The sequence below is a fragment of the Hydra viridissima genome, unplaced genomic scaffold (genome assembly GCF_058129835.1).
Source record: "Hydra viridissima isolate aposymbiotic clone 2 unplaced genomic scaffold, HvirCarnegie_v1 scaffold_6, whole genome shotgun sequence".
NCBI classification, from domain to species: Eukaryota; Metazoa; Cnidaria; class Hydrozoa; order Anthoathecata; family Hydridae; genus Hydra; species Hydra viridissima.
Genome location: NW_028324305.1, coordinates 851707 through 878823, shown reverse-complemented (window position 1 = coordinate 878823; position 27117 = coordinate 851707). Strand labels below are relative to the sequence as shown.

At 31.4% G+C, this 27117-nt stretch overlaps 5 protein-coding genes and 1 long non-coding RNA gene across 6 annotated transcripts; 2 read left to right on the top strand and 4 right to left on the bottom strand.

Annotated features, from left to right (window-relative positions):
- Positions 1-2678: 2678 nt before the first annotated feature.
- Positions 2679-3595, top strand: LOC149886528 (NADH dehydrogenase [ubiquinone] flavoprotein 2, mitochondrial-like). Its single transcript, XM_090091119.1, has one exon. It carries the CDS (start codon positions 2760-2762, stop codon positions 3498-3500), a length of 741 nt encoding a protein of 246 aa, XP_089947245.1. The 5' UTR covers positions 2679-2759; the 3' UTR covers positions 3501-3595.
- Positions 3596-7405: 3810 nt separating this feature from the next.
- On the bottom strand, positions 7406-10576 carry LOC145189719 (uncharacterized). The gene is made up of 4 exons (XM_080066374.2): positions 10534-10576; positions 8493-10341; positions 8121-8295; positions 7406-8032 (listed from the first exon to the last, which is right to left on the bottom strand). The coding sequence occupies exons 2-4, from the start codon at positions 10233-10235 to the stop codon at positions 7662-7664; spliced, it is 2289 nt and encodes a 762-aa protein (XP_079922500.2). The 5' UTR covers positions 10236-10341; positions 10534-10576; the 3' UTR covers positions 7406-7661.
- On the top strand, positions 10447-22414 carry LOC149886527 (uncharacterized). Its single transcript, XR_016453300.1, has 3 exons — positions 10447-10568; positions 10906-11073; positions 22271-22414. It is a non-coding gene; the product is annotated as an uncharacterized LOC149886527 (long non-coding RNA).
- Positions 22145-23484, bottom strand: LOC145190161 (phosphatidylinositol N-acetylglucosaminyltransferase subunit Q-like). Its single transcript, XM_080066948.2, has 3 exons — positions 22953-23484; positions 22678-22878; positions 22145-22415 (listed from the first exon to the last, which is right to left on the bottom strand). The coding sequence occupies exons 1-3, from the start codon at positions 23482-23484 to the stop codon at positions 22267-22269; spliced, it is 882 nt and encodes a 293-aa protein (XP_079923074.2). The 3' UTR covers positions 22145-22266.
- A 173-nt stretch (positions 23485-23657) lies between these two features.
- LOC145190724 (protein-lysine N-methyltransferase SMYD4-like) lies at positions 23658-26204 on the bottom strand. Its single transcript, XM_080067611.2, has one exon. The coding sequence runs from the start codon at positions 25984-25986 to the stop codon at positions 23779-23781; it is 2208 nt and encodes a 735-aa protein (XP_079923737.2). The 5' UTR covers positions 25987-26204; the 3' UTR covers positions 23658-23778.
- A 27-nt stretch (positions 26205-26231) lies between these two features.
- Positions 26232-26974, bottom strand: LOC145189718 (uncharacterized). Its single transcript, XM_080066373.2, has one exon. The coding sequence runs from the start codon at positions 26878-26880 to the stop codon at positions 26353-26355; it is 528 nt and encodes a 175-aa protein (XP_079922499.2). The 5' UTR covers positions 26881-26974; the 3' UTR covers positions 26232-26352.
- Positions 26975-27117: the final 143 nt, after the last annotated feature.

The following is a 27117-nucleotide window of genomic DNA, read 5'->3' as shown; positions in this document are numbered from 1 at the left end:
CCAAGAACCTTAACTTAAACTTCACCAAACCTTATGGACAACCCTTATGAACACCTTGATCAATATTACTATAAACACAATAAAATTAACACAAATATTTATTTTTTAAGCACAAATTTTAAAGTTCACTGGCAGTAACATGCATACTCAAGAAAATCTAGTTTTACGTCATAAAGTATTTTCAAATAATACTTCGAATGGCACTTCACGTTTTAAAAAAATTTTAACAGTGAGTCTACAGTACATATCAACAAACAGTACAACATGGTCAAAGATACAACAGGTCCACCTACATCCGTCGGTCAAAACATGCTCACAATATCTCTTCGTTTTAGACAACAATTTTTCATAATATGAAACAAAAAAAGAGTTTTAAATACAAAACAAAGCCGAACAGCTTCCAAAACAAAAGCTAGAAAAACAGCTTTTGTCTTAATGATAAAAATTAGATCAAATTAAAAAATGATACAAATATAATATGATATAAATAAAATATATTTATGGACAATTTCTTAAAATTAAAATTTTTTCGAAGTTCTTAAAAACTCTTCAATATGTCGTTGCATAGTTGTTAATGAAGTTATGGATTTTAAGAGTAAAAAATTATTTTATGTTTTGATAATGCAATATGCAATGAGCTATAACTTTGTTTTGGATAATTTGGAACTACCATTAAAAAAATTTAAAATTTAATGGCATTTTATGTCAGATTTATTATTAATTTGTTTGAAAGTGTTATTAACACAAAATGATTCCAAAAGAATCAGCATGTTTGAGAACCTTTTTAAACTAATATAAAAATGCGAACCATTAAAATTGTGGTTTTAGTAAAGATGTGTAATTTGTGAAATAATTTTCGTAAGTAAAATAATCTTAAAATAATTTCTCGTTGAGTTCATCCCTTTTGATTTGGTCACTCACAAGTTTTGTTGGTTTATGTAAAGTCGGAGATGAACCTTTTTCATAAATCATAAACTCTGCATCATTTGAAGGTTTAAAAATATCGTTATCAGAGCTGTTGGGATATGGTGGGCAAGCTGAACATTTGCCCAGGGTTTCGAACTAAAGGGGACCCCAGACCGTGTTTTGGATACTTTGGACTGAGCACTAAAAGAATCTAAAATATAATGAGATTTTATGCCACATTTTTTATTAATTCATTTGAAGACATTATTAACACAAAATAACTCCATAAGAAATTTTCATTAAAGTTATTTAACACATTGTAATTGTTTGGGAGAAAAAAAATATGATTCAATTTGACTCCTTTTTTAACTTACTAACAACTTACGAACTTTCGAACCAAAAACTGTGAAAAGTTTATTTCCCAAGGAAAGAAGTCTTTGATGATTTTCGCTTGTGAAGCGATATTGGTTCGTTGCGCTTATACATGTGCAAGACAAGTTTTTAGCCTATTTAATCTTAAGAAAACCGTTGATTACTATACAAAACGTTCGCAATTCATCTTGTTCAATAGCTTCCATTGTGATGTCAAAATGATTGAACTCCACTGTGATATCAAAAAATCCCCGATTCCAAAACTTTTATGCAAGGAAAATTCACAATTTTTATACACAATTAGAATTTTGATAGGCTACCAAAAGATTTCTATAAATTTGTTTGGATTTTTTGAAACCAATCTTCAAGGTATGGTCATGATTATTTTTTAAAAAAGTAAAGGTTCATTTCCATTTGATGGATCTGTAAAGAACTGTACTTATTTTAAATAATGATAATCAAACCTTGAAGATAGGTCAGCAAAAATATCAGTAAGTGCCATGACCCTTACCTTCTCTCCACACAATAGGTATACCAAATGACAGATAGTTTGTTTTTCCCGCAGCTTAGCACCTTAAGGCTTCGACACAGGCTTTGCAGCACATATGTAGGCATAGCTTTTATCTTGAGCGCCCATCCTTATTCCGCAATATGCATGGTCAAGGATCTTTACTAACAGAGTTATAGTGAATTGTTGGTCATAAAAGTTACCTTCCCAACCACATAGCAAAATCTATTAGGATTGTTTTTACACCTTCTATTCATTTTTTTGAAATATAAACTATATAGCTGATGTATTTGCCTGTAAAAAAAGTGACAATGATGAACAAAGTTTTAGAAATATATTTTAATTACTGTTTATAGATAGAGCAAGCACTCCGGCTGACCTTTACCTGAAGGCTAGTAAGCACAACATAACTACCCACGTGTGCAGTCGAATGAATATTGAGTTCTCTAAAGACATCTAAAGAGCTCAGTTAGTATCTCAAAAAATTAGACCTAATTGAGCAATATGAACGCTTGATTCAAATTTAAAAGGGAAATTTCATCAAGAACCATCTAAGAAACCTCTAGGAACATTTTTGACGCACACCAGTGTTGTTTATTAAGGTAGAAAAGACCGTCTACGAACCCATATCCTAAGATGTCCCTGTTTATTATTATAAGATGAACGTCTCATAGTGAAGATTAAGTGTTCATTACCTCATTCTAAGAGCTGGATTTAGAAACTGTGTGGTTGGACCGTACCGTAATAGAATACGTTGGGAAAGAAGTCTGAAAATTATCCACATACGAATGCAAAAATATGTTTTCAATGACTTGAATTATAAGAATTGGGACCAAGATTTGAAAAACGGACTTTCCTTTCACGGGAAACACTCTTTTAAAATTAAAAATGTAGATGTATTAGAAAGTTTGGCGAGGAATGTGTGTGCAGTTAAATAATCGAAAATTTGAGTGCTGAAACTTCGAAGAAAAAAATGGCAACTTTGTTAAGAAAAGCTTTTTCCGTACCTCAGCATTCATTTATCAAATTTCAAACACGAAGTATATTTAAATCTGGTATTTTATCATCTGACAAACTTTTTGTTCACAGAGATACAGAATATAATAATCCTGATACGCCTTTTGAGTTTACAGAAGAAAATAAAAAAAGAGCTTCAGTTATTATTTCTAATTATCCCAAGGGTCATGAAACTGCTGCCACAATACCTTTACTTGATTTAGTTCAGAGACAGATAGGATGGGTTCCGTTATCAGGGATGAACTATGTAGCAAAAATGCTTCAAATGCCTGAGATGCGTGTGTACGAAGTTGCAACATTCTATACAATGTTTAATAGAGAACCAGTAGGAAAATATCATATCCAGATTTGCACAACAACACCTTGTATGTTATGTAATTCTGACTCCATAATGTCTGTTATTAAAGAAAAACTTCAAATTAAGCCTGGTGAAACTACAAAAGATAAAATGTTTACTTTATCAGAGGTGGAATGTTTAGGTGCTTGTGTAAATGCTCCCATGGTCCAAATCAACGATTTATTTTATGAAGATTTAAAGCCAGATGACATGGTGGAAATTATTGATAGTCTTGCAAAAGGAATTCTTCCAAAACCTGGACCTAGAAGTGGCCGTTTTGCAAGTGAACCTGCTGGTGGATTAACTTCTTTAACTTCACCTCCAAGAGGACCTGGGTTCAAACTGCAGCCTGGTTTATAACAAACTTTTGTTTTATCATGTAGGAAGTAAATGTGATGTTACAACTGTATTCGTTTATTATATGATTTAAAGAATTTTAGGTTCTGACAAACAAATTATTTTTGTGATTCATTTTATTTTTTTCCTGATTTCAATATTTCTTGATACTAATTATTCAAGAAAAGTTAAGGTATAGTATATATGTATGTCTGATTGTATGGATATGTGCATTCTATGTGCATGCATATCAGTTAGGGTTGTTCTCAAGAATTGAATTTTCTAAAAGGATAGTGGCTAATCCTACATTTGGTTCAATTAGTTGTAAAAAGATTAGTATTGAGACAGACGATTCAATGTTTTTATGAATTGGTTATTATACAAAATTATTCAATATACTTTTGTTATATTTATAGTTTTTATAATCTGATACTTTTTCTATTTCTATTATTATTATTGTACATTTATCATTGGTATTTTTATTTTTAATACTATTTCTATGTTCCGTGTTTAACATTTATGTAGCTTTCTCTAACCTGAAGAATTTGAAAAAGCCCATATAAAATTTATATTAAACAAAATCTATAGAACTTCTTTATTGACACTCATTTGGTGCTATTTTCTACTAGTTCATTGCCAGACTTTAACTCAATATTTAGTTACCCATATTGGGTTAATACAAGCAGACCTCCAACAACGTTTTATTTTTATGTTCTTTTCTTTTAGAGTTACAACTAAAATATGAAAAAGCAAAGTAACAAGTTAATGATAGAATAGATTAAAAGGCTCCACATTTTCTCCCTGTAGCAACAGTCTCAAACTTTGTTTCCACTACCATAATTAAATTATAATGACATTGTTGTGATGGCTGCAGCTAGTGCTATATGCTTTATAGACAAAAGATAGAATACTAACAAGAGCTCATAAGCATGATAGATGTATTGTCAATCATGATAGATGTATTGAACCTTAATAATATTTAAGAAGACTTTTAGTTTATAAAAGCTTATCAAGAAAATGATTCCAGAGGGCTGATGGGAAGTATTTTACTCTATATCTCTTTGGAAGGTGAATCCTTCCTCTTCCAAAAAGAGTTTAAAAATGCAGCTGACACTGGCTCAACAGCATTTAGTTTACATTTTTGGTATCTTTCTGAGGTGTTGGTGGGTTTTAGATTTTTCTGACAAGAAACTTTCAACTGAAAAGAAGATGTTTGTAGCTTTAAAGAACAGAGAAATGTTCTAATTAACCATCCAAGTTCCTATCCAGCCAATTAAAAAGAGGCTGCATGTTTAGAGAAAACATAAAATCCTAACAGGAACTGTTAAATATTATTCCAAGTTATAAAATTGATTGTGTCAAACAAATAAACAGATATTAAGAGATAATAATCATCATCAAGTTGATTTATTGGAGAGAACAAAAGAATGTTACATTTTGCTAATGCAAGATATTTCCAAATATATATTAGATGTATGTAGATAGATTTCCAAGACTTTGCATTTTTATTCAATAACTTGATCATTATGATAATGTGGTTGAGACATTTCAGCTTAGGTGTACATCAATTACAACATATGACAAGTAAGATAATAACTTTGTTGATACTGAGATTTGAGGGTGATATTATGGGAGAATTTTATTTTGTTTGGCTGGATAAATAAATCCATAAGTAGAAAAACTTTGTTCAATAGAAGCAGCTGTATGTGGATAACTGCAAATTGTGATTATTTTGGAGAACATGTCTTTCCAGCCTATCAGTAATTCTACATGAGTTCTACAAATGTCTTTTTGGAGGCTATTCTAAACAAACTGTTAAGACCACATCCCTTCACAAGAAGGATGCATAGCTTGTTCTGAATAACTATTGGTTAATTAAATTCATGCACTTAATGATTAGATATAGAAATTTAATTTAATGGTTATAAATTCTATGTATTCAGTATTCATCTAACTGAATTTTGAATATTTTCTTGTTTTTTTTTTTAATTTAAAAAATATTTGCACAGTAAGTTCAAACATGGATATCACAACCATAAAAATAATTTTTTAATTTAGTATTTTAATTTAGTATAGTGTTTTCTTAGAATATTCCACCATTTAACGTTGCTTCCAGCATTATCTGATAATTTTTTAATCTATAATTTCTTGTATAACTGTAGCCATTGGTGTTGCAGATGTTTATTGTTCAATTATCAATAATCTTAGAGAACACAGGTTCTGATGTTTACAAAATGCCTATTATAGGCTCACACCTAAAAAAAAATTTTTTGTTGTTAATTTTTAAGATTTTTTTTTATGTCATGTTTATCAATTTAAATATTAAAAGTATTTTTTATTTAAATGTTTAAGACAAACATTTTAACAATAATCAGACTTTGTTCATTAAAATTGATATTGCTCATATTTTGATAAAGATTTCAAACTTTTAAAACCGGTATATATTCTTATAAATTAGAAGAAGAAAAAGCTTAATACTTTGATTTTGCTCTCGGCATGAATCGGAATAAAGCGTTACCAGAGCACTGATAACCTTCAATATAAATTTTTAAAAAAGATCCGACTTCCTGTTAGTCTCTGCTGTATTTTTTTATCCACTAAAATATTTTTCCCTTTTACAGCTGCTACCATGAATGTTAAGGTTGTAAAAGTTAAATTGTGACTTTTAGTAAACTTTGACTGTAGATTCTTAAGGAAGAGGGTGCTTTTTTTGTAAATCAACGTTTGAGTATCAATGCTTCAAATTTTTTATTGGTTTAGCTTGTGTCAGATCCTTTTTTATTTCGGAGAGCTGCGTTTCCTAAATGATCTTCAGTATGAGCGTGAGCGATAGTGATTTTTTTTCATACGCATCGCACGCTATGCAAGTCTATTTTGGACGCTTAAATCGTAGGCTAATGTTTTTTTAAAGCCTTGCATGTAGAAAAGCATTTTTGTTTAGTTTTTTTTTTTTTTAATATTATTTGTAATGGTCATACAGTTTGAAGAAATTTCGTTCAGAACTTAGAAAATCGGTATTGATTTGATGAGTGATACATATCTTGGAAATGAGTTGGTCTTGAAAAGATGCATTATGTGGTATTGTGGAAAATTCTAAAAATATGATAGCAATTGATGCATTCGAACAAAACTAAGGGATGCTATGGAATAAGAACAAAACTCTCTTTGCCTAAACAGCCGTTGAAGTTGGACCAAATGTTGGTCAATTTTTTGAGTATGATTCGGTTGTTCTAGTAATTTACAATAATATATTTACAAAGAAATCAAATGATCATTTAACACATCGGCCCCAAAGTTTTTTACTTAGAGTTTTTTAAAAAAAATTTTAAAAAGAATCTTAAATATAGCAATCAACATAATTTTAAAAATTTTGAAACTCACCCTGAAAAAGAATACATGGAGAGAAGCATACAAATAAACATAAACAATAACTGGATATTGAATATGAAATTTTTTCAGGTACAATTAACTTTCAGTCTAATTGATTAAATGAAGAGTTTTAGCCACATATTTTAGAGATATTCTAATCAAGTTCTGGGTGGGGAACAGATTTGATGAATTCCAAGTGTGGGGAACAGATTTGATGAATTGAACAGATGTGGGGAACAGGTTTGATGAATTGAAAGAAATTTTTTGCAGGGAAAAATCGATACAAATTTATTTATAAAGATTACCTAAAGAAACCACCATGGGTTTTCTAAATTTCTTCGCACTTAAATGTTATTCCAAATAGTTTTAGTAAAGAATTAGAAAGTTTGGATTTTTGTTCGAAAGGGTAGAACTGTTGAAGATGAATTACTGCGCATGTCCAGCTGGTCCTCTGGGAAGTTGCTATTATGTAGCTAGATTATGTTTTCGATTTGCTCTTTGGGGTTTTACTAATTTACTCACGTAAAAAATATATAGTCCATTAGTTCAGCGAGAAAGACTTTTGCAGGTTTTTACTCTTTTTATTTGTATTTAATTTTAGTTTTAATATACACGCTCTTGTTTTTATCCAAAATTTGGTTTCCAATTTAATTTTTCCCGATACAATCAAAATTATTTTTAAAACTTTAATAAACATTTATAAAAAAAAAAACAACAAAAAAAAAAAACGTTGTCCAAATATTGTCCCCAAGAAGTATTTGACATCGTATTTGTAAAATAAAAGTCAAGTTATACTATGTGCATAAGTAATCAATATTAATGCATAATCTGGGGCTCAGGTTCACTCAAAACTTTTTTTAGTGATATTTGTGAATCTCTTTCAATCCTATCCATATCGGGTGGATACACAATCAACGGATTATTCATAGATAGTCCTGAACATAACTCCAGGAAATTTGAACTGTATGCTGAAGGTGGAAAGTATATGCCTTCAAGTTGGTTAGAGCCTGACCTTTTCAACACGTTGGGATAAGATTGCTCTGAAGAAGAACTTTTCAACACATTGGGATAAGATTGCTCTGAAGAACTTTTCCACACATTGGAGTAAGTTTGCTCTGAAGAACTTTTCAACACATTGGGGTAAGATTGCTCTGAAGAACTTTTCAACACGTTGGGACAAGATTGCTCTAAAGTAGAACTTGACAAATTATTGACTGTTAAAGAGTGAAATTTAAAAAACACAAAACGTATGAAATTTTCCAAGTGATCACAAACCGTTTAGAAAATTGGCTTTTTTTTGAAGATTGATTTCTTCGTAAAGTTTTTGGTAATCCATTCTTAATTGGGCTTCATTTTTTCGAGTTCTTTCAAGGTCTTCTTGGAGTGCCAATATTTTACGCTTTGCTTCCTTTTGAAACAGAGTTTCTTCATTTACAGCAGAAATTTCTGCCTTAAATAGAAATGTTTAAAATCTTTGATAAGAATTATTAGACGAAGCTGTTTAAAATTTTTTTTTAACAATTTCTTGTCATTTTGAAAATTTTGGCTTAATGTTTTTTTGTCAAAAAAAGGACAAACTCTTTTTTGACAAAATTTTCAATAAAATTATCAACAAATCTTTAATACACATCATCATTTTATACAAACCTGCTTTTTCTTTAATTCAAAAACTTCTTTTTTTAGCTTTTGACATTCTGAATATTTATCTTCAAAAACTTTTTTACCCATTTCAAGTCTGTACTTCAGTTCATTGTTCAATTTTATTAAGTCTTTCTTATCAGAAGGCACCTCTGAATATAACTTTTGATAATATTTGCATTCCTCCATTGTCTTTAATAGTTGCCTTTTTAAATGCACATTTGCAGAATGAAGAGCCATTTGGGGTCCAATTGTTGATTTTTGCTTTTGCATTTCATTTGATAACTCCTTTGCTTCCCTTAAAGAAATCTGTTCTTCTTCAATTGTCAAGTTTAGGCTCTTGATTTTTTCTTTTAAGTGCTCTTCATTCTCCATCATATACATCAATGATTTTTCTTTTTCAGCCAGTTTTTCATTCAGTTGCTTAATTTGATTTTCCTGCTCCAGTTTAGAACTTTCTAATGATGATTTAACTTGTAAAAGAAATTCTTCTGTTGACTTGCTGTATATTTTATTAAGCTTTTCATTTTCAGACTTTAATTTCTCAGTTTCGTTTCTTAATCTTTCTAGCTCAAGATTAAGAAGAGTACGATCATTATCCCACATTTTCTTATTTTTCTCATTTTCACGCTTTAATGAACAAATTTCACTTTCTTGCATATCTCTAGCTTCATTAGCTTCATCTAACTCTGACTGAAGTTTCTTATTGTTAGACTCTAATAGCTTTAATTTGGACTCTAATCTTTGAATAATTTCCTTGTTTTCTGCTTCTAATTTCATATTTCTTTCTGATACATAGTTTAACTGGCATTTCAAATCATCCTTCTCTTGCATTAGTTGTGATAAAAACTGGTTTTGATCAGATACCATATTTTTATATTTTGCAACTAAAGATTTTGTTTTATCTAATTCATCATGAGTTTTACTACTTAAAGGTAAGTTTTTCTGCTGTGCTGACTCATACCAAGCTATTTGTTTTGTGAGGTTAAGATTAGTGTTTTCAATATCGGCTAATTTTAATTTCATTTTTTTTTCTTCATCAAGAAACTGATTTATTTTCTCTTGAAGCAGAGTTGTTTTTTGTAGATTTGAGTCTCTCCAATAATTTTCTGCTTCTGTCAGTTGCTGCTGGAATACTTCAATTGTTTTTTCAAGATGCTGTTTCTGACTTTTTAACTTATCATTCTCTTCTACAGACTTTGCTAAAGCGTCTTCTAACATTGTTGTTTTATTATGAATTAACACTGTATCATCATTGAACTCTGTAGATTGTTGTGGTTCCATCCACCACTCCATATCATTAGTTGAAGAAGTGACATTTTTTATTTGATAATCAGCAGCATAAATATTGCAAAAGTCATCAGGTTTCTCAATGATTTGAAATGGACAACTTGCGCCATGTACTATTTTCAATTTGTAGTCATAAAGGCAAAACTGATAAAATTCATCACAGTTTGATTCAGGTAATTCGGTCTGATCAAATTCACATCGATAAACAACGCTGGCTGAGATATTTGACTCCAAATTTATTAGGTCTTTAGAAGAGATGCTACTTTCAAAGCTACTCCATCCAACTGGAAATAAGGATACCCTACATTGTACAACAGATATCAAAGAGGGTTGCTTAAGAACAAATTCACATGGTAAATTTTGTGACGTAGGATAAACTCCTTTCAGATTCTGAAAAATGACGGTACAGCTATCTTCCTCATAACTACTAAGTTGCTTAAGATACGCTTCGACTTTTGACATTTGTGTCTTCAATACCGAATTATAGGAATAATGTTTTCAGTGTTATAGAGAGCAATCATTTTGAGCAATGTGGTCACACGAAACCTTTTAAATCAGATTAAGCAATCTAACACAAAAAGCGTTCTTCTAAGCTTAGCAAACAAAAACCAGCTTAAACAATTAAATACGCCAGTTTATCATGTGACTTAGCAAACCGAAACGTTGATAAACAAAGCACAATGACTCAAAAAAAATTCCACCACGTTAGTCATCTCACCTTCATTTAAAAACGAAACAATCAAGTTCCTCAAAAACTTACCCTTTAACATGTCATATATTACAGCTGAAGTTACTGTAAGCTTTGCCTATATTTTACCAAAGAAAATTAAGTTTTTCAAAGAAAATTTGTTTTATATTACATATATATATATATATATATATATATATATATATATATATATATATATATATATATATATATATATATATATATATATATATATATATATATATATATATATATATATATATATATATATATATATTCCGTCCACTAGCAATGTTCTCTCGTGCGTGTGCACCAAGCTTTCCGCATCCAATAAATAAAATAAGTTGTTTTTCAACTTTCTTTGTTTCAAGTGAGCAAACAAACATAAATAAAAAGTTGCCTTTTTGTCTGTCATACATTTAGAATAACATTAAGTGGCCACGCAAATCTGAACCACAATGAAAACAATTCTACCGTTACAGTGCTTTTCGGAAAATGCTTATTGAAAAGAAACAGCAACAAACAAACAAAATTGATGCACGCTTGAACCGCAGAAGAATTCTTTACTACCTTTTAGTGCATTATATTAACGTAAGATTTATGTTTTAAAAAATCTTTTTTTTTTGTCTTTTTTTTATTGTTATAAAATGCTATTGGGATGTCTTTCGACCTGTTATGAATTCCTGACTTCCACTCATTCATTTTAGTATGCAATGCTTACAAAATCCTACTCTTTTCATTTTTTGTTATTCTGTCTCCAACTTTTGTGCTCATTCAGGAAGATAATTGGAAAATATCTGTATTATAATTCTGCAGAACAATTTTTTAGAACTAAATCGGAATTATCTCTGTTAAATCGGTATTATCTCTGTTATCTCTGTTAAATTATTTACAACTTTTTTTAAAATGTTTATCATAAGGTCATAAATCAGCTACAGGATTTATGACCTTATGATAAACATAGAATCAGCATTAGTATGGCTATGTCGAAAAGTATAAATAGAACCAGCAATAAATCTATTGCCCCAGCTCAAGATTTTCAATCAGGTTCAGCAATAACTGTATTGCCATCTATCGAGCAGACAGCGTCACCAACGGCTTTGGCTTCCTCCGTACAATCTTCAGAACGGTTTGATTCAAATGAATCTTCTTGTAAAAATCGAAATCGTACCTGCCAAACAAGCTAGTAGAAAATCAACCCGTAAATTTCTTAATTCCTGGCATGATAATTGGAAAAAAGCTGTTGAAAGATTTAATATGCATAAAAAATCAGCAAATTACCGACAAAATATTACCAAAGAATCTTACGAAGATAAAGGTATAAATATATCTTCACAAATTTCGTCCTCGTATCAAAAATGTATGAAGGAACCAAGAAAAGCTCTTGATAAAATTATTTCCACTGTTGCCTTAATCGCAAGACAAGGACTAGCCATTCGATGTCATACAGAAGAAGCTTCAAATTTGAGTCAGTTTTTAAAAGTTAGAGCTACAGATGTTTCGCAATTGAGTTCTTTTTTAGAGAGAACGAAATATAAATGGATTTCGCATGAATAATAAACGAATTGCTTCTAATGAAAGCAACCTAAATAATCAGAGTTATTACTGCCAAAATTAAGAGAAAAACATATTTTTCATTAATGCTAGACGAGACTTCAGACAGGTCTGTGATGGAACAAGTTTCATTGTGTGTTCGATCGGTCGACCGTGACACATTCCAAATTGAAGAATGTTTTTTAGGTTTTTACAGATCAGACAAAGTTGATTGTAAAACCCTTTTCAAAGTGGTTTGTGGTATGTTAACCACATTAGATTGACCCATAAAAGATTTACGGTGACAATGCTTCCATGGTGTGAGTAATGTTTCGGGAGTTTATAACGGCTTACAAGCAAATATAAGAGCCATCGAATCTAGAGCATTGTTTGTACATTGTCAAGCGCATTCACTAAATCTCGTAACCCAAAACTTTATGAAGAATTAGACTTTATAAAGACTTTATAAAGAGGTATCAGAAAAACTAATGGATGGGCATCCACATATAGTCCATATTTCGCATGCAAACAAATTATGGTCAATACACTCATAAAAATTCATACATGCCGATTTACCACACCAATCACCATTAATAAATCCTAACGTCATATAAAAAAAATTTGCTTACTTAAGCAAAAATTTCAAGGCCACTAATAAAACGAAATATTTACAAATTCCCAACCGACCATCTATCCACAATATACTATGAGATATCTACGTCTTAAATGGATGTCGGTCAATAACTATATACTATGAGATATATACATATATATATATATATATATATATATATATATATATATATATATATATATATATATATATATATATATATATATATATATATATATATATAGGGGAACCTGTTGTTCCTTTGACCACGTTGTACCTTTAGTCACTCTGTCATATTGGCCGACTATTATCATTTTGCAAAAAATTGAAGTGCCATTTGAAATATTAGTCCATGACGACTCTTTTTACCTTAAAATATCATGGTTGGGGAAGATTGTGTTGATCCACAAGAAATTATTAGTTTTAGCTCTTAAAAAGTAAATATTTATGTTTATCTTATTTTAATAACAAAACTGTCATAAATAGTTGTTTGGCTAATTTATGATATTACTTACATTAACCAACATCTTTTTTTTATTATGGAAAAGTTTAAATAATTATTTCTAACCCTAAATGGGGTTTGAGATGATAATTGTTGAAGAAACCCATCTCATGTACCTTTGACCAGCGTAGGACGTTGTACCTTTGACTGGTTTGTACTGCGCTTTAATTTTTTGCGAACTTAAAGAGGACACTTTTATGAAATTTTTCATCAAATTTATCAGACAGCTGTACTCTTGCATGTAAAAATCAGCGAAAAGCGTACTATTACTTTCTTGCTGGTATTTTGAAAGTTTTAAATATAATATAAGTGATAAAATAATATTAACAAATTATATTTTTATATATTTCTATATCTTATGCATTGTTTTATTTAATTTATTGATAAATAAGAGTAAATTTTACACTTGACACACAATCCATTATTGGAATGTATATTTTTATGTACTTATAATGCTTGATAATCAGTTTTAATAATTAAGTTAGTTGGCAGCTGTAGCAGCTTGATAATTAAGTTGATTATATAGTTGTACTTGATTTCTGTACAGCAATAAGGAAGTAAGAACAAATAAATATATAATCATTTCTGTTAATATGTTTTAATCTTAAAATGCCAAGGAGTAAGGTTGGTGTTTTTCGTAAGAAGATTTGCGAGAAGGATATGTTTGATGCAGTGAATTTTGTTCTTCAACAAAAAATGAGTCTAAGTAAAGCAGCAAGACATTGCAACATTAAAAAATCAACTTTGATATATCAGTTAAAGCAGTTTAAAAAATCTGGAAGAACCCAGTATTCATATTCACATAAGAAACCAAAAAAAGTATTCTCAACAAAAGAAGAATTAATTTTGGTAAAATACTTGGCAGATGCTGCAAATATGCATTATGGGCTTACATTAAAGCAAATCAGATTCTTTGCATATGAGTATGCTTTAGCAAACCATAAAAAAATTGAAACTTCATGGATAAAGAATAAATGTGCTGGTGAACAATGGCTACGAGATTTTCGGAAAAGATATAATGATAAGTTATCCCTACGTAAACCGCAGCCAACAAGTCTTGGTAGATCTTCTGCATTCAATAAAGAAACTGTAAGAATTGTGTTTAAAAATTATAGAAATGTTTTAGAACGTTATCATTTTGAGCCATCAAACATTTGGAATTGCGATGAAACAGGAATTACCACAGTTCATGTACCACCAAAAATCCTAGCCCCAAAGGGCAAAAAGCAAATAGGAAGTATGACTAGTGCAGAACGAGGCAATAATGTAACAATGATTGCAGCCATTAATGCTACTGGAAGTAGCATTCCACCATTACTTGTATTTCCGCGTGCAAAATTTAAGGACTACATGTTGAATGGTGCTCCTCCTGGAAGTGTAGGAGCAGCTAATAAGTCTGGATGGTCAAATGAAGTCATTTTTCTGCAGTTTCTTGAGCATTTTATTAGTAATGTACGACCTTCGGTAGAAAAACCAGTTCTTTTGTTAATGGATAACCATGAAAGTCATGTTAACATTTCTATTATTGAATTAGCTAAAAGATCGGGCATAATTTTAATGACATTTCATCCTCACACAACCCACAAAATGCAACCCCTTGATCGTGGTGTTTTTGGTCCATTTAAAATATTTTATAATAATGCCATGAATAATTGGATGATATCACCAGGAAATGCTGGTAAACCAGTTACAATTTATGATATATCTTACCTTGTTGGTCAAGCTTATCCTCATGCTTTTGTACCGATTAATATTGTTAACAGTTTTAAATGTACTGGGTTTTTTCCCTTTAATGAAAATATTTTTACTGATATTGACTTCTTAGCTGCAACTGTTACTGATAGGCCAATAGTGGATACTGAAACTTGCATTTCTAATGATAGCAATGAGGTTGAAACCACTCCTGGCAATTTACCATCAACATTGGAAATTGTTTCACCTGAAATAATACGACCTCACCCAAAAGCCAAATTAAGAAAGGCAGCTATTTCAAAAAGACGTAAGGGAAAATCACGCATTTTAACTGATACACCTGAAATGAAAGTTATTTTACATTCAAAATCTAATAATGAACAATGTCAAAAACCTTTTTCAAGACAAATAAAATCCATGGCAAAACAGATTATTTTTAATCAACATTCTGACACAAGTTTAACTAATGAAAGTTTTGATGAAATTGATTTTGGAATAAATATACTTGACAATGAATCAGAAAATAGTGAAATTGTTTCAGGAAGTTTCTTACTTGTCAAGTTAAGTGAAAAGAAATACTCTAGACATTATGTGGCAGAAGTTATTGAAGTTGTTGGTTTAGTTTACAAAGTTAAGTATCTTAAGAAATCAGGAGACAATAAATTTATACGAGAAGATGACAATGTTTATGATGTAGAACTTGAAGATATTATAATGAAAGTTCCATCACCAAGTGTTGGTCATGGATCATCTAGACGCCAGTATCTTATGTTTGATGTTGATCTGACATCTTTTACTGTACAGTAATGTTTTTTAATATAATATATTTTATTTTCATATTTTTCATTGTCTGCATTAAAAGATTTCCTCTAAAAAGCATTATGGTCAAATCTAAATGAATCTGACAACTAAAAATAGTTTTGGTTGGGTTTTAAGAGGTTTCTAAGTTAAAAACCTATTTAGGGGATATTAATCTACTTAGGGCCAGATTTTTTGTATGATCATATCATACAAATTACTTCCTATTGATATCGACATAATTACTTAAAATATAAAACTCCGCCAAGTAAAAGGGTTTTAAAATCGGTAAACTTAGGTACAATGAGTTCATTTCTAATTGCAAGTATAGCAAGTTATAGAAATATATTTTTGCTCTTAAATTATCTAAAAGAGAGTAACAACTTAATTAAAAACATTTTGTACAATTCAATCACATTTGAAGTTTCCAATCTTAACCCGAACCGTCCCATGTAAATAGCATCCAACTGAAAAAAATGTGACTAAATCGAAATAGTACTGATAATTGATGTCATTTTCTTTTATTTACTACAAAAAAACAAAAAAGCAAAATCATAAGGATTATGACCGTAGGTGTTACTTTAAAACACGGCCCTAAGTACAAGGACAATGAATGACCCTTTGTACAAGACTAGATACAAAACAAAATGTATCAAAAAATCCAAACTAAGGGAGACTTATGTAATGCTGCAGTTAGTAGTTATTTTTCAAAGCAAAATTAATAAATTGAATTACAACAAAACGTTTTACTTGAAATTGTAATATAAAAGTGACAAGAAACAAAATTTTACTTTAGACCATCAAAAAATGTTTTTTGGTTATAACTTGCTGCGGCTGTGTCTTTAATTTCTTACAAAATGGTTTTATATAAGCATTTATTGACATGTGGTTGGCTAGAAATTTCTTTATAACATATAGCAAAGCTGTAATATGTCATGATTACTTATTAAAAGTCCAAATAATTCATAAGAACTTATTAATAACATTACGGTCAAAGGAACAACACACCTCGGTCAAAGGTACAACGTACATGTTGTACCATTGACTATTTGAGTACTTTTTTAAAAACGCTCAAAAATGATACTTATTGGTTGAATGAGAAAAAAGTCAAAAGTATAATTTTTGCGCAAAATATAAGAGAATAACATTAACTTTGAATGGTATAAATTGATTCAACCGTCGAGCAAAAAAACGCCCGGAAACAAAAAGTGGTCAGAGGTACAACAGGTTCCCCTATATATCATAGTATATTGTTAAATCTTTCGTATTATTAGTGTCGTAAAATTTTGCTTAAGTAAGCAAATTTTTTATACATGTTCAGTTATGTTTTTATCTCAAAATTTTACATTTTAAATTTGCTTCCTTAAGCAAAATTTTACGACACTAATAATACGAAAGATTTACAAATTCCCAACCGACCATCCTATCCACCGACCATAAAATACTAAGAGATATATACGTCTTATACGGATGGTCGGTCAGCAACAATATACTATGAGATATATAGATATATATACTCTTTACATCTATAAAAGCATCGACCGACCGACCATAACGATCGTTATGGTCGGTCGGTGCATTCAAAGATAAAAAGAATATATATATATATATATATATATATATATATATATATATATATATATATATATATATATATATATATATATATATATATCATAGTATATAGTTATCGACCGACCAACCATTTAAAACGTAGTTATCTCATAGTATATTGTGGATGGTTGGTCGGTTGGGAATTTGTAAATGATTTCGTATTATTAGTCGCCTGGGAAATTTTCGCCTATATAAGCGTATTTTTTTCTATATAATCAGTCATGCTTTTACTTTTGGTCTTAATCGTTGGAGTTATTAATGGCGATTGGTGTGGTAAGACTGCTTGTATGAGTTTGTATAACGAATGCATCGAACATAAGTTGTTCGCATGCGATTTTGGACTATGTGGATGCCATTCGATTAGTTATGCAAATGGGGGACGACTTTCATTTTCAAATACCACAAGGTTATAATCCGAACGGCCCGCAGAGTCGACCGAATAAAGTTTCTCAGGAGAAGGTATTGAAAGTAAATCCCTGGTTGGGATAGTTAAATTATTAGAGTAAGTGAGAACAATTTTAAGAACCCTGCTGCTGCTCGAACAGTACCTGCCATTCCAGTGAGTCAGTACTCACTGGAATAGCAGGTACTGTTAATCCTAAAACTGCGTTGGGATAGTTAAATTATTAGAGTAATATCCCTGGTTGGGATAGTTAAATTATTAGAGTAAGTGAGAAAAATTTTAAAAACCCTGCTGCTGCTCGAACAATACCTGCCATTCCAGTGAGTCAGTACTCACTGGAATGGCAGGTACTGTTAATCCTAAAACTGCGATTAATGCGACTAAAGCTGTTAAAGACATTGTTAAAGCTGTCCCTAATGTTGGTCAGATTAGAAGCAAACCGTTTTACCTAAAAATGAAATGACTGAAGGAATGAAGGAATTTGGACGTACTCGACCTACCAGTTTATTGGAAGACGCTTTGTATTCTGATTCTGATTGGAATTCCAATTCTTCTCGTTCTACTTTGTCTGATGATGTAAGTAGTTTGTTTTCCACTAGTAATACAGAAGATGCCACTTGGAATTTTCATTTGGATTACAAGCCGGTACCTACTACTAATTTGCCTGAATATATGCGTTTAAAGCCTTCTGCTTATGAGCCTATATATAAACCGTCTGATATTTCTTTGTTACGTGATGCTAATGTTTTGAGACAAACTTTCCCTCCTGTTAATCCTATTCCTGATAACAATCGTCCGTCTGATTTAATGAAAGCGGTTTGGTATGGCATCGTATCTGGGTCGCTTAAAAGTCAAGTGAAGCATTCTAGTCCTTTGGGTACTACTAACATTGTCAGATGAAGTAGAACAAGAACTATTGGAATTTCAATCAGTTTCAGAATACAACATATCCTCCATCAAACTGGTAGTTCGAGTACGACCAAACTCCTTCATACCAATCTTTTCATAAGAAGTTATTTCATTCTTAGATAAGATTGCTTGCTTCAAAGTACGCCTAATTTGGCCAACATTAGGGACAGCTTTAACAATGTCTTTAACAGACTTAACCACATTAACCGCAGTTTTAGGGTTAACAGCACCTGTAATTCCAGTGAGTACTGACTCGCCAATTCGAGCAGCAGCAGGGTCTTTAAAATTTTTCTCATTGACGCCAAAGATCTGAGAATCCCAACTTGGCGCCACCTTCAGAACCTTCTCCTCAGGCACCTTGCGCGGCCGGCCCTGGGGTCCGTTAGGATTAAACCCCTGTGGAATTGGAAAAGTCCAAATGTCGCATGCAAATAAATTATGGTTAATACATTCATCATATAAACTCATACATGCCGTCTTACCACACCAATCACCATTAACAAATACAACCATCAATTACAAAATCCAAAATATGACTGACTATAAATACAAAAAAAAAAAAGCTAAATAAGCACTCCCTAAAACCTAACTAAAACGAAATATTTACAAATTACTAACCGACTGACCATCCCACTATGCATAAGTAAACTATGAGATACCTACGTCATGGATGGTGGGATGGTCGGTTGGTAAATCTATGAGATATATTATATATATATATATATATATATATATATATATATATATATATATATATATATATATATATATATATATATATATTCTTTTTATCTTGATACCGACCGACCATCCATGACGTCATCGTTAACGATCGTTAACGATGACGTCATGGATGGTCGGTCGGTATCAAAGATAAAAAGAATATAATTATATTATATATCTCATAGTTTAATCACCGACCGACCGTTTATGACGTAATAGTTGTGATGTAGATATCTCATAGTTTATTGGATGGTCGGTCGGTGTTGAATTTGTAAATATTTCGTTTTAGTTAGGGTCCAGGAAGTGTTTATAATGCAATTTTTTTTGTATTTACAGTCAGTCATGCTTTTATTTTGGCTGTTGTGGCTCATTGGAGTAGTATATGGTGATAGGTGTGGGAAGTTTAAGTTTATACAATGAATGCTTGGATCATAATTTGTTTGTATGCGATATATGGATTATATGTGGATGCCATTCCATTAGTTTTACAAATGGGGGACAGCTTTTATTTTCAAATACCACAAGGATACAACCCTAACGGCTCGCAGAGTCGTCCTAAGAAAGTTTCTGAGGAGAAGGTATTGAAAGTAGCTCCTGGTTGGGAAATATTTGGTGTAAATGAGAAAACAAACTACTAATGGAATCGGTATCAGTAGAAACAGTACTGGACGAATTCCAATCAGACTCGCCATACAACATATCCTCCATTGCATTAGTAGGACGAGTACGACCAAACTCCTTCATACCAATCTTTTCATAAGACGTCATTTCGTTCTTAGGTCATATAGCTTGTTTTAATGTACGTCTAAGTTGACTTATATTAGGGACAGCTTTAACAATGTCTTTAACAGCTTTAGTCGAATTAATCGCAGTTTTAGGATTAACAGTACCTGCCATTCCAGTGAGTACTGACTCACTGGAATGACAGGTACTGCTCGAGCAGCAGCAGGGACCTTAAAATTGTTCTCACTTACTCTAATAATTTAACTATCCCAACCAGAGAAACTTTATTCTCCTGAGAAACTTTATTCTGACAAAAATAAAGTTTATTACTACTTTATTCGACTACTTTATAACTACTTTATTCGACTCTGCGGGCCGACCGAATAAAGTTTCTCAGGAGAAGGTCTTTTGGTCTTCGTTACCCCAAATAGGTTTTGAGTAACATGTGTACATGTAAGTGCATGTATACAACAATCAACTTTAAGAGATGTTAAAAGATTTGTTTGCTTATGATGCTTGATCTAAAGAATTATGAGCTTGGGGTTTAACATTTTGCAAATCCTAATACATTTGTTAGATATATTTATTAAATGGTTTTCTGTATTATCTTAATTTAGTATATAGCTGTTAACAAGAAAATTTCTTTTACTAAATAAATAAATTGATAAGTATAAATTTTTACAAAATTTTTTAAATATAAGCTAGAACACTGTATCAATTTTGCTTTTATACAACATACACGCATATAGTGCGTCCGTATAGTATATGGACGCATTATATGCGTGTATGTTTATATGTTATATATGTTTATATTAATTATCGCTATATATATGTATATATATATATATATATGTTGTAGGCCCTGACTTTTTTGATATATGTATGTATGTATATTGCATATACATACATACATACATACATATATATATATATATATATATATATATATATATATATATATATATATATATATATATATATATATATATATATATATATATATATATATATATATATATATAGATAGATAGATAGATAGATAGATAGATAGATAGATAGATAGATAGATAGATAGATAGATAGATAGATAATTAACATAAATATATTTATATAGCAATTAATACGTAAGTCTCATAAATATTGAATCGTGTTCAATTTAATAACTGTTCAATGTGATGTGCACCTGCACTGTTTATAACTTGCATTTAAACAGGTATATTGTATTTGTTTGTTTTTTTTTCAAACAAGTGATCATTTTAATTTGTATAGATAATCCTTGATAGCAGATTCAAAAAAGTCAGGGCCTACAACAAATATATGGAAATATTTAGAGTTGAGATTTAAAATTTTTGACGTCATCCAAGCTCAGGTTCTTGTTCAGCTGGCATCAATATTAAAATAAAACCATTACAGAGAACTAGATTATTAAGTCTTTTCAGCTGTTTTGATATGAAATGACCCCGCTGGAAAAATAGTTGGTTTCAATAAAAATTTGAGAGATGTCACCACGAGTTGACCAATTAGAATACATTTTGAAAGGAACACTCTGTGCTTACGTTGGCGATTTGTAAAGTCTTTAAGCTTTAAAATTTCTTTTCTTGACATAAAAAAAACTTTCAGACACTTTTTTTTAGACAGGCTTTTTTTAGTAAGTAAAAAGAAATCTTAAAAAATCCTTTTAACCAATTTTGACCTTTTGCAGAAGTTTCATGCAAGATTTAAACTTTCGTTCAAGAAAAATGACAAAAATATTATTCACTGAACTAATAAATCATATATACAAATATACTCCCCTGCCATGGCCAAGCCATTTTAAGACAACTTGTCAGTCTGACAGTCAACTTGGATTTACTTAATTTTAAACAGGAATAAAAAACAAACGAAGTAACATTTCCGCTCGAAACATTTACAGTGGCATCCATTTCAAATTGCATAAAAAGTATTGCTGTTGTTAAGCATTTTCAAATGGAGAGAAATTCAAAGTAGAGAAATATTTATAAATAGAAATTCCTCCTTTTCAGCGGCTGAAACTTTACAGAATAAAAGCTACAAGAGTAAAGCTTAATACCATGAAATGAAAATACGTAACGGATGATTGAGACCAACTCACTTGGTCAGCTCAACTTAAAGCAAAATAATCATTAACAAAAAATTTTATAAAAAAAAATTTTTTTTTTTTAATCTCAAAGATTTCTAATTACAAGAAACATGTAGTAAAAAGCAAGCAAGCTCATTTTCTTTAATCTTTTTAAAAATATGTCTAGATGCTTCTTTTTAGTTCAACCCGACTTTGGATGACCATTTGGTCCACGGTTTTAAGATTTCTCCAGTCGCAAGCTTTTGCAAGGCGTCCGTTACCTCAAAAAATGACGAAGTACAACTAGACGTTAAGTTAGGGACGCAAGATGCAGTAAGACTTCCCTCTAAAAATATTGCATAAAGTTTTTTACGAATGAAATTAATATGTTAACTCCTATGAGTATGTAGCATGTGTTGATAAGGTCATGATCATTACCAAATTCCTTAATTCTTTTTTACTTTGTTTTGAAGATGTTAAATAATGCATTTTTATTTAAACAATTTATGTAAAAGTAGCCTAGAATGCAAATTGCTCAAGGCTGACTTCTGCAACTTATGACTAGGACGATTTGCGCCGTGTTTTGAAATCGTTTTTAATGTACTTACCAGTAATAACTGAGATAAGAAGCGTCAAGACACTTTGAGTGATCAATATACACATCCTTAGTCCTGCAAACACAATATAATAGAGGGCTGTTGTTGGAAGAAGAAATAGGAGGGTTGTAAACAAAACTGTTCCGAGGATAAATTGATCGGCCTCATATGTAACAGAATCCAAACGACACCGTAAAACGTTCCATTTTTTTCCTAAATATTTTAAAAGATTATTCAGAGGATGCTGAAGGAAATGATAAATACAAAAAATATTGATAAAAACTTACCCATGAAGAGCCGAGCCAATGATAATAAACCGTAAAGCTGTAGCGAATATAACTTTGCGCCGTACACGTAAAAGCAATAGATGTGAAATGTTAGTACATTGATCGCATCTTTAACAAGTGAGAGAAAAAAAGAAAACCCGAAACAGTTAGAATAAACGAGAAATGTAACTAGAGGTACAAAATAATCGTCTACAACATTTAGATACTGCATCCAAATTTGAACGTGGCACGAAAAAAAGTTTCCGAGGAAATGGGAAAGTTCGTGGTTTAACTTTAGCCCAGCAGGATTTCCCATTAACCACATCAACAAACTCTGCAATCTTTCTCCTGTTTTATAGCGAAAATTAAAAAACATTTCTCCTAAACTTTCTATTCCAATCACTTTTAATAGAATGCAAGCAGATATGCCCAAAAGAAGATCAAAAACAACGTATCTTTTTTTCTTAAAGCGAAATGAACCCCATAATCTTGAGAGGTGCTCAAGCGCATAGGAAAAACTGATCGCCTCCATCAAAAAGTTGTATAAATTCATTTTTGATTACCAAAATATTCGCCTTTTCTTGATCACATTCTTCACAAGTATTCCTCTAAATATAGTAACTGAAGATAAAGTTAATTGAAATTATGAACACAATTTTATCATTTGAATCAGTAAAACCGTAAAAAAAAAAAGTTAAAAATCGAACGTCATTAAAGACAGTTACAGAGTATAAAAGGAATTTGATGCACACAAAATTTATATGCGTACAACAATATTTCATGTGTAAAATTATCTCAACGATATCCGATATCGAACTTTTCCGATAGCGATTATCGTTATTGAACATTATCCGACAGCAAACTTTTTGTCAATACTTTTTAGAATATCTAGCTTTCGTTCAAGGTCGAGTATATCAGAGCAACCAGGTTGCTTGTTTAAGCGCACTAACGTTAGACCTTGATTAACATAATTTAATGCCTCTTTTACACAAACATTATCGCTGCCATCCACAACATGCATAAATATATCTGTTAGCTTAAGAATTTCATTTGTGTACTCAATGCTCTGATCACCGAAACGCATTTTAACTATACAGATGCTCTTTTTTACAAACTCCAGTGCAGATTTATAATTGCTCAACATCGCGTAACATTTCCCGATGACATCATAACTTCGTGAGAGCAAGTAGTGATGAGCTACGTAAATCTGCTCTTGTAGGATTGAACATTCAAGAAAAACTTTCAAAGCTTTTTCAATACTTTTATTGCCACTGCTCACAGATAACACCCGCATTGCATCCATAAATAAATCATCACATCGAAGTGCTTTACTTATGTAAGTATCTTTTGGGAGATCAGCGCCACAGTTAATGCAATTTTTCGAATCGGTAAAGGCCTGTTTACATTTAAAACAAATGAAACAGTCGCTATCAGCATTACTCTGCTGGTTAACGCAATGCGCACAGGAGCAAGTAAAAAAGTACTGCTGCTGCAACGCAATACGTCGGTCTTTATAATCCATTCGTCTATAGTGAGGACCATAGCAGTTGTAAATCTGCTCGCCTTTCCTTACATCTCTCACAACTTTTACAATTAGTTGGTTTTTATGGAAACTGTTAAGAATGGTGGGTTCACACGAGTGGTTTAACAAACTTGTAGTCGGATAAATTGCCGTAGCTATTCGTACCTGTTCTTGCTCTACAACATTTGCAGAGCTGCAGTTTCCTGCATCAAGACAGGTCACTGCATGAGCATTACAAATAAGCTGCTGAATATGGCGGAGCAATAAACTACCAACACCAAGTCGCTGCTGCTGCAACTTAGAATGAAAATCAAAATAGTTGGTTTCTAAAAGCAATTTGTAAAGCAAAAGACCTGCAACAGAATATTGAAACAAATCCTCGACGGGAAAGTATTTGCTGTGAGTCAAGAGAAAGTAAACACTTTCATAATCTGCTTGATAAACACCTTGTTCATTAAAACCATCTACCTTTGATGAGTCTGAAGTACCCATAAATTTGGAGTTCGTGCTTATGCATTCACTGCAAGAAAACTTTAGTAGGTCGTTTGCTTCGCTCACTAAGACAATTCTTAATGACAAATGTGCAATTCCTATTTTCTCCATCAAAGTTAGTTTTTTGCATTCAAAACGGTGGTAAGTCGCCCATGCATTGCTATAACATGTTGGAGAACAGAAGACCACTTCAGCACATTCATAACACGGAAATAACAATTCGATTTTGTCAAAACAATTCTGACAGTGAGTTCTATACCAAGGAGGAAGTAAAACAGCTGCATAAGGCTTTTCGCTAATAATTATGCTACCACAAGGTATATCTTCTTTAGCAAAAATATATCTACCTTGCATGACGTCACAGCCAATTCCTAAGGATGAACTTCCTTTAATTAAAATCTTATCAAAACCATTTACAGGATGAAAGTTGATTTGCTCCGAATCTTCGATCGCATCGACTGTCGAATTCAAATCAAATTTGGACGCAGATACAATAAGCGCTTCTACCAAATTTCTTTCATCAGAACAATCAGTAGGAAGTAACGTCAAGCATGTTTTAAATGATAACAGGCTTTCCGAGTATCTTTTCAATTCCATTAGTGCATTCCCCTTTCGTTTGTACAACCGCCACTGCTTCGTTGGAGGAAAACCTTCTTTTAGAGCGCATTCGATATCAACAAGACATTGCTCCCAAAGCCCTTTGCTAAACAAAACTGCCGATCGATTACCAAATAACACCGAGATTTCTGAGCGAGGAGAAACTATCAAAGCTTCACCATAGAGCTGGATCGCTTTATTATCAAGGTGTTGAAAGAAAGCTGAATCTGCAGACTGTTTGAACTTTAGAGTTCTCTGCAAACATTTGATCAAGGGTAACGCAGTGTTTTTCAGTAGCCATTTGTCTAAAGAGGAGCTAATGAAACTGTTTTCTGCACAAAAAGTCAATCTTTGGACATCTTCGTTTATCAAAGAAAATTCTTTAAGAAGACCGATGCCAGATGATTCTGTAGCGAGACGGTCAAGAAACACTTGCCACTCCATACTTTTCTAAAACAAAGATAAGAAATGTTTTTTTTTTCATCAGTCAAAAGACCAATCAAGTTAAAGACACACAAAACAGGAAACATAAACAACAAATCAGTTTAAAAAGTTTCCAAAAAAGTTGGAGTTTTATTCACCCATCCAATTGTCAATCGGGAATTGACCCAACCAATTGTCAATCGGGAAAAAAAAGGTGGAGACCACCATTTTAGCTTATAAGATTTAAAACAAAATCACAATCCTTAAATTAAAAAAATATATATCAAACGAATTAAAAATCCCAGAAATTAAATCTACTTATATACTCCAATTACAATTTATGTCAAAGTAAACGAATGTGTTGATTACGTATTACAGAGATAAATTTCAAGATTGTAACTGTTTTAGCTCTTGCTCTAATTTAGTTTTTTTGGAAATTTTTTCTATCTGAAGATCTTCTAAGGCTTCGCCTTTACTCAGTTTTTCTTCCAACTGTTCAATTTGCTTGAGCTTCTTCTTGAGCGCTTTTATCTTCTTTAATGAATCGGCCTGGTCAACTGCTTTAGCAGTTGAAGCATTATTATAAGAGATTTTGTCAATGTTAAGTTTATTAACAGCTTCAGTTAATTCTGTTGTGGGTGGAAGAGTAGAAGAATTCTCTCCATTAACTTGACGTTTTTGTTTTTTGCGTTCATTTTTCTTCTGATTCTTCGATAAAGGCTTCTCTACAATTGCGGCATCGGGATTGTAGCCAGGTGGATATTTGGGTTTTTCAGAAAAAAACTTTTTCGTACGACTTTCATATTTTTCAACTTCGTCCTGAGGAACGTAGCCAACTTTCACTTTGCGTTCTTTTCGCCAAGAACCATCTGGTCTTTGACTAGCTGCAATGACGTCAGCTCCAGAGGCTTCCATTAATTTTTTTCACCTTAAAAAAATGTCAGCTCTCATCTGTCAGACTCTTAAAAGAATACAAGATAATACACTTTCATATTTAATTGCTGTCACTGAAAAACAAATCTTAAACGTTGAACATTTTTTTAGTGTAATTAAAAAATTAGAGAATTATCAATTTTCAAACAAACAACTTTATAAAAACAATCCAACAAAAGCATGAGGAGAAACTCCCTTCGAATCTCCCCTCCATGAACA

What these genes read in the sequence shown, in the direction of transcription:
- LOC149886528 (XM_090091119.1), top strand. Translation starts at nt 2,760, where the DNA reads ATGGCAACTTTGTTAAGAAAAGCTTTTTCCGTACCTCAGCATTCATTT.
- LOC145189719 (XM_080066374.2), bottom strand. Translation starts at nt 10,235, where the DNA reads ATGTCAAAAGTCGAAGCGTATCTTAAGCAACTTAGTAGTTATGAGGAA. An exon ending in TTGAATTAAAGAAAAAGCAG is followed by an intron (nt 8,296 to 8,492) that starts GTTTGTATAAAA and finishes TTTCTATTTAAG; the next exon opens with GCAGAAATTTCTGCTGTAAA. An exon ending in AAAAGCCAATTTTCTAAACG is followed by an intron (nt 8,033 to 8,120) that starts GTTTGTGATCAC and finishes GTTCTACTTTAG; the next exon opens with AGCAATCTTGTCCCAACGTG.
- LOC145190161 (XM_080066948.2), bottom strand. Translation starts at nt 23,484, where the DNA reads ATGAATTTATACAACTTTTTGATGGAGGCGATCAGTTTTTCCTATGCG. An exon ending in ATTGGCTCGGCTCTTCATGG is followed by an intron (nt 22,879 to 22,952) that starts GTAAGTTTTTAT and finishes TAAAATATTTAG; the next exon opens with GAAAAAAATGGAACGTTTTA. An exon ending in TCTTATCTCAGTTATTACTG is followed by an intron (nt 22,416 to 22,677) that starts GTAAGTACATTA and finishes CAATATTTTTAG; the next exon opens with AGGGAAGTCTTACTGCATCT.
- LOC145190724 (XM_080067611.2), bottom strand. Translation starts at nt 25,986, where the DNA reads ATGGAGTGGCAAGTGTTTCTTGACCGTCTCGCTACAGAATCATCTGGC.
- LOC145189718 (XM_080066373.2), bottom strand. Translation starts at nt 26,880, where the DNA reads ATGGAAGCCTCTGGAGCTGACGTCATTGCAGCTAGTCAAAGACCAGAT.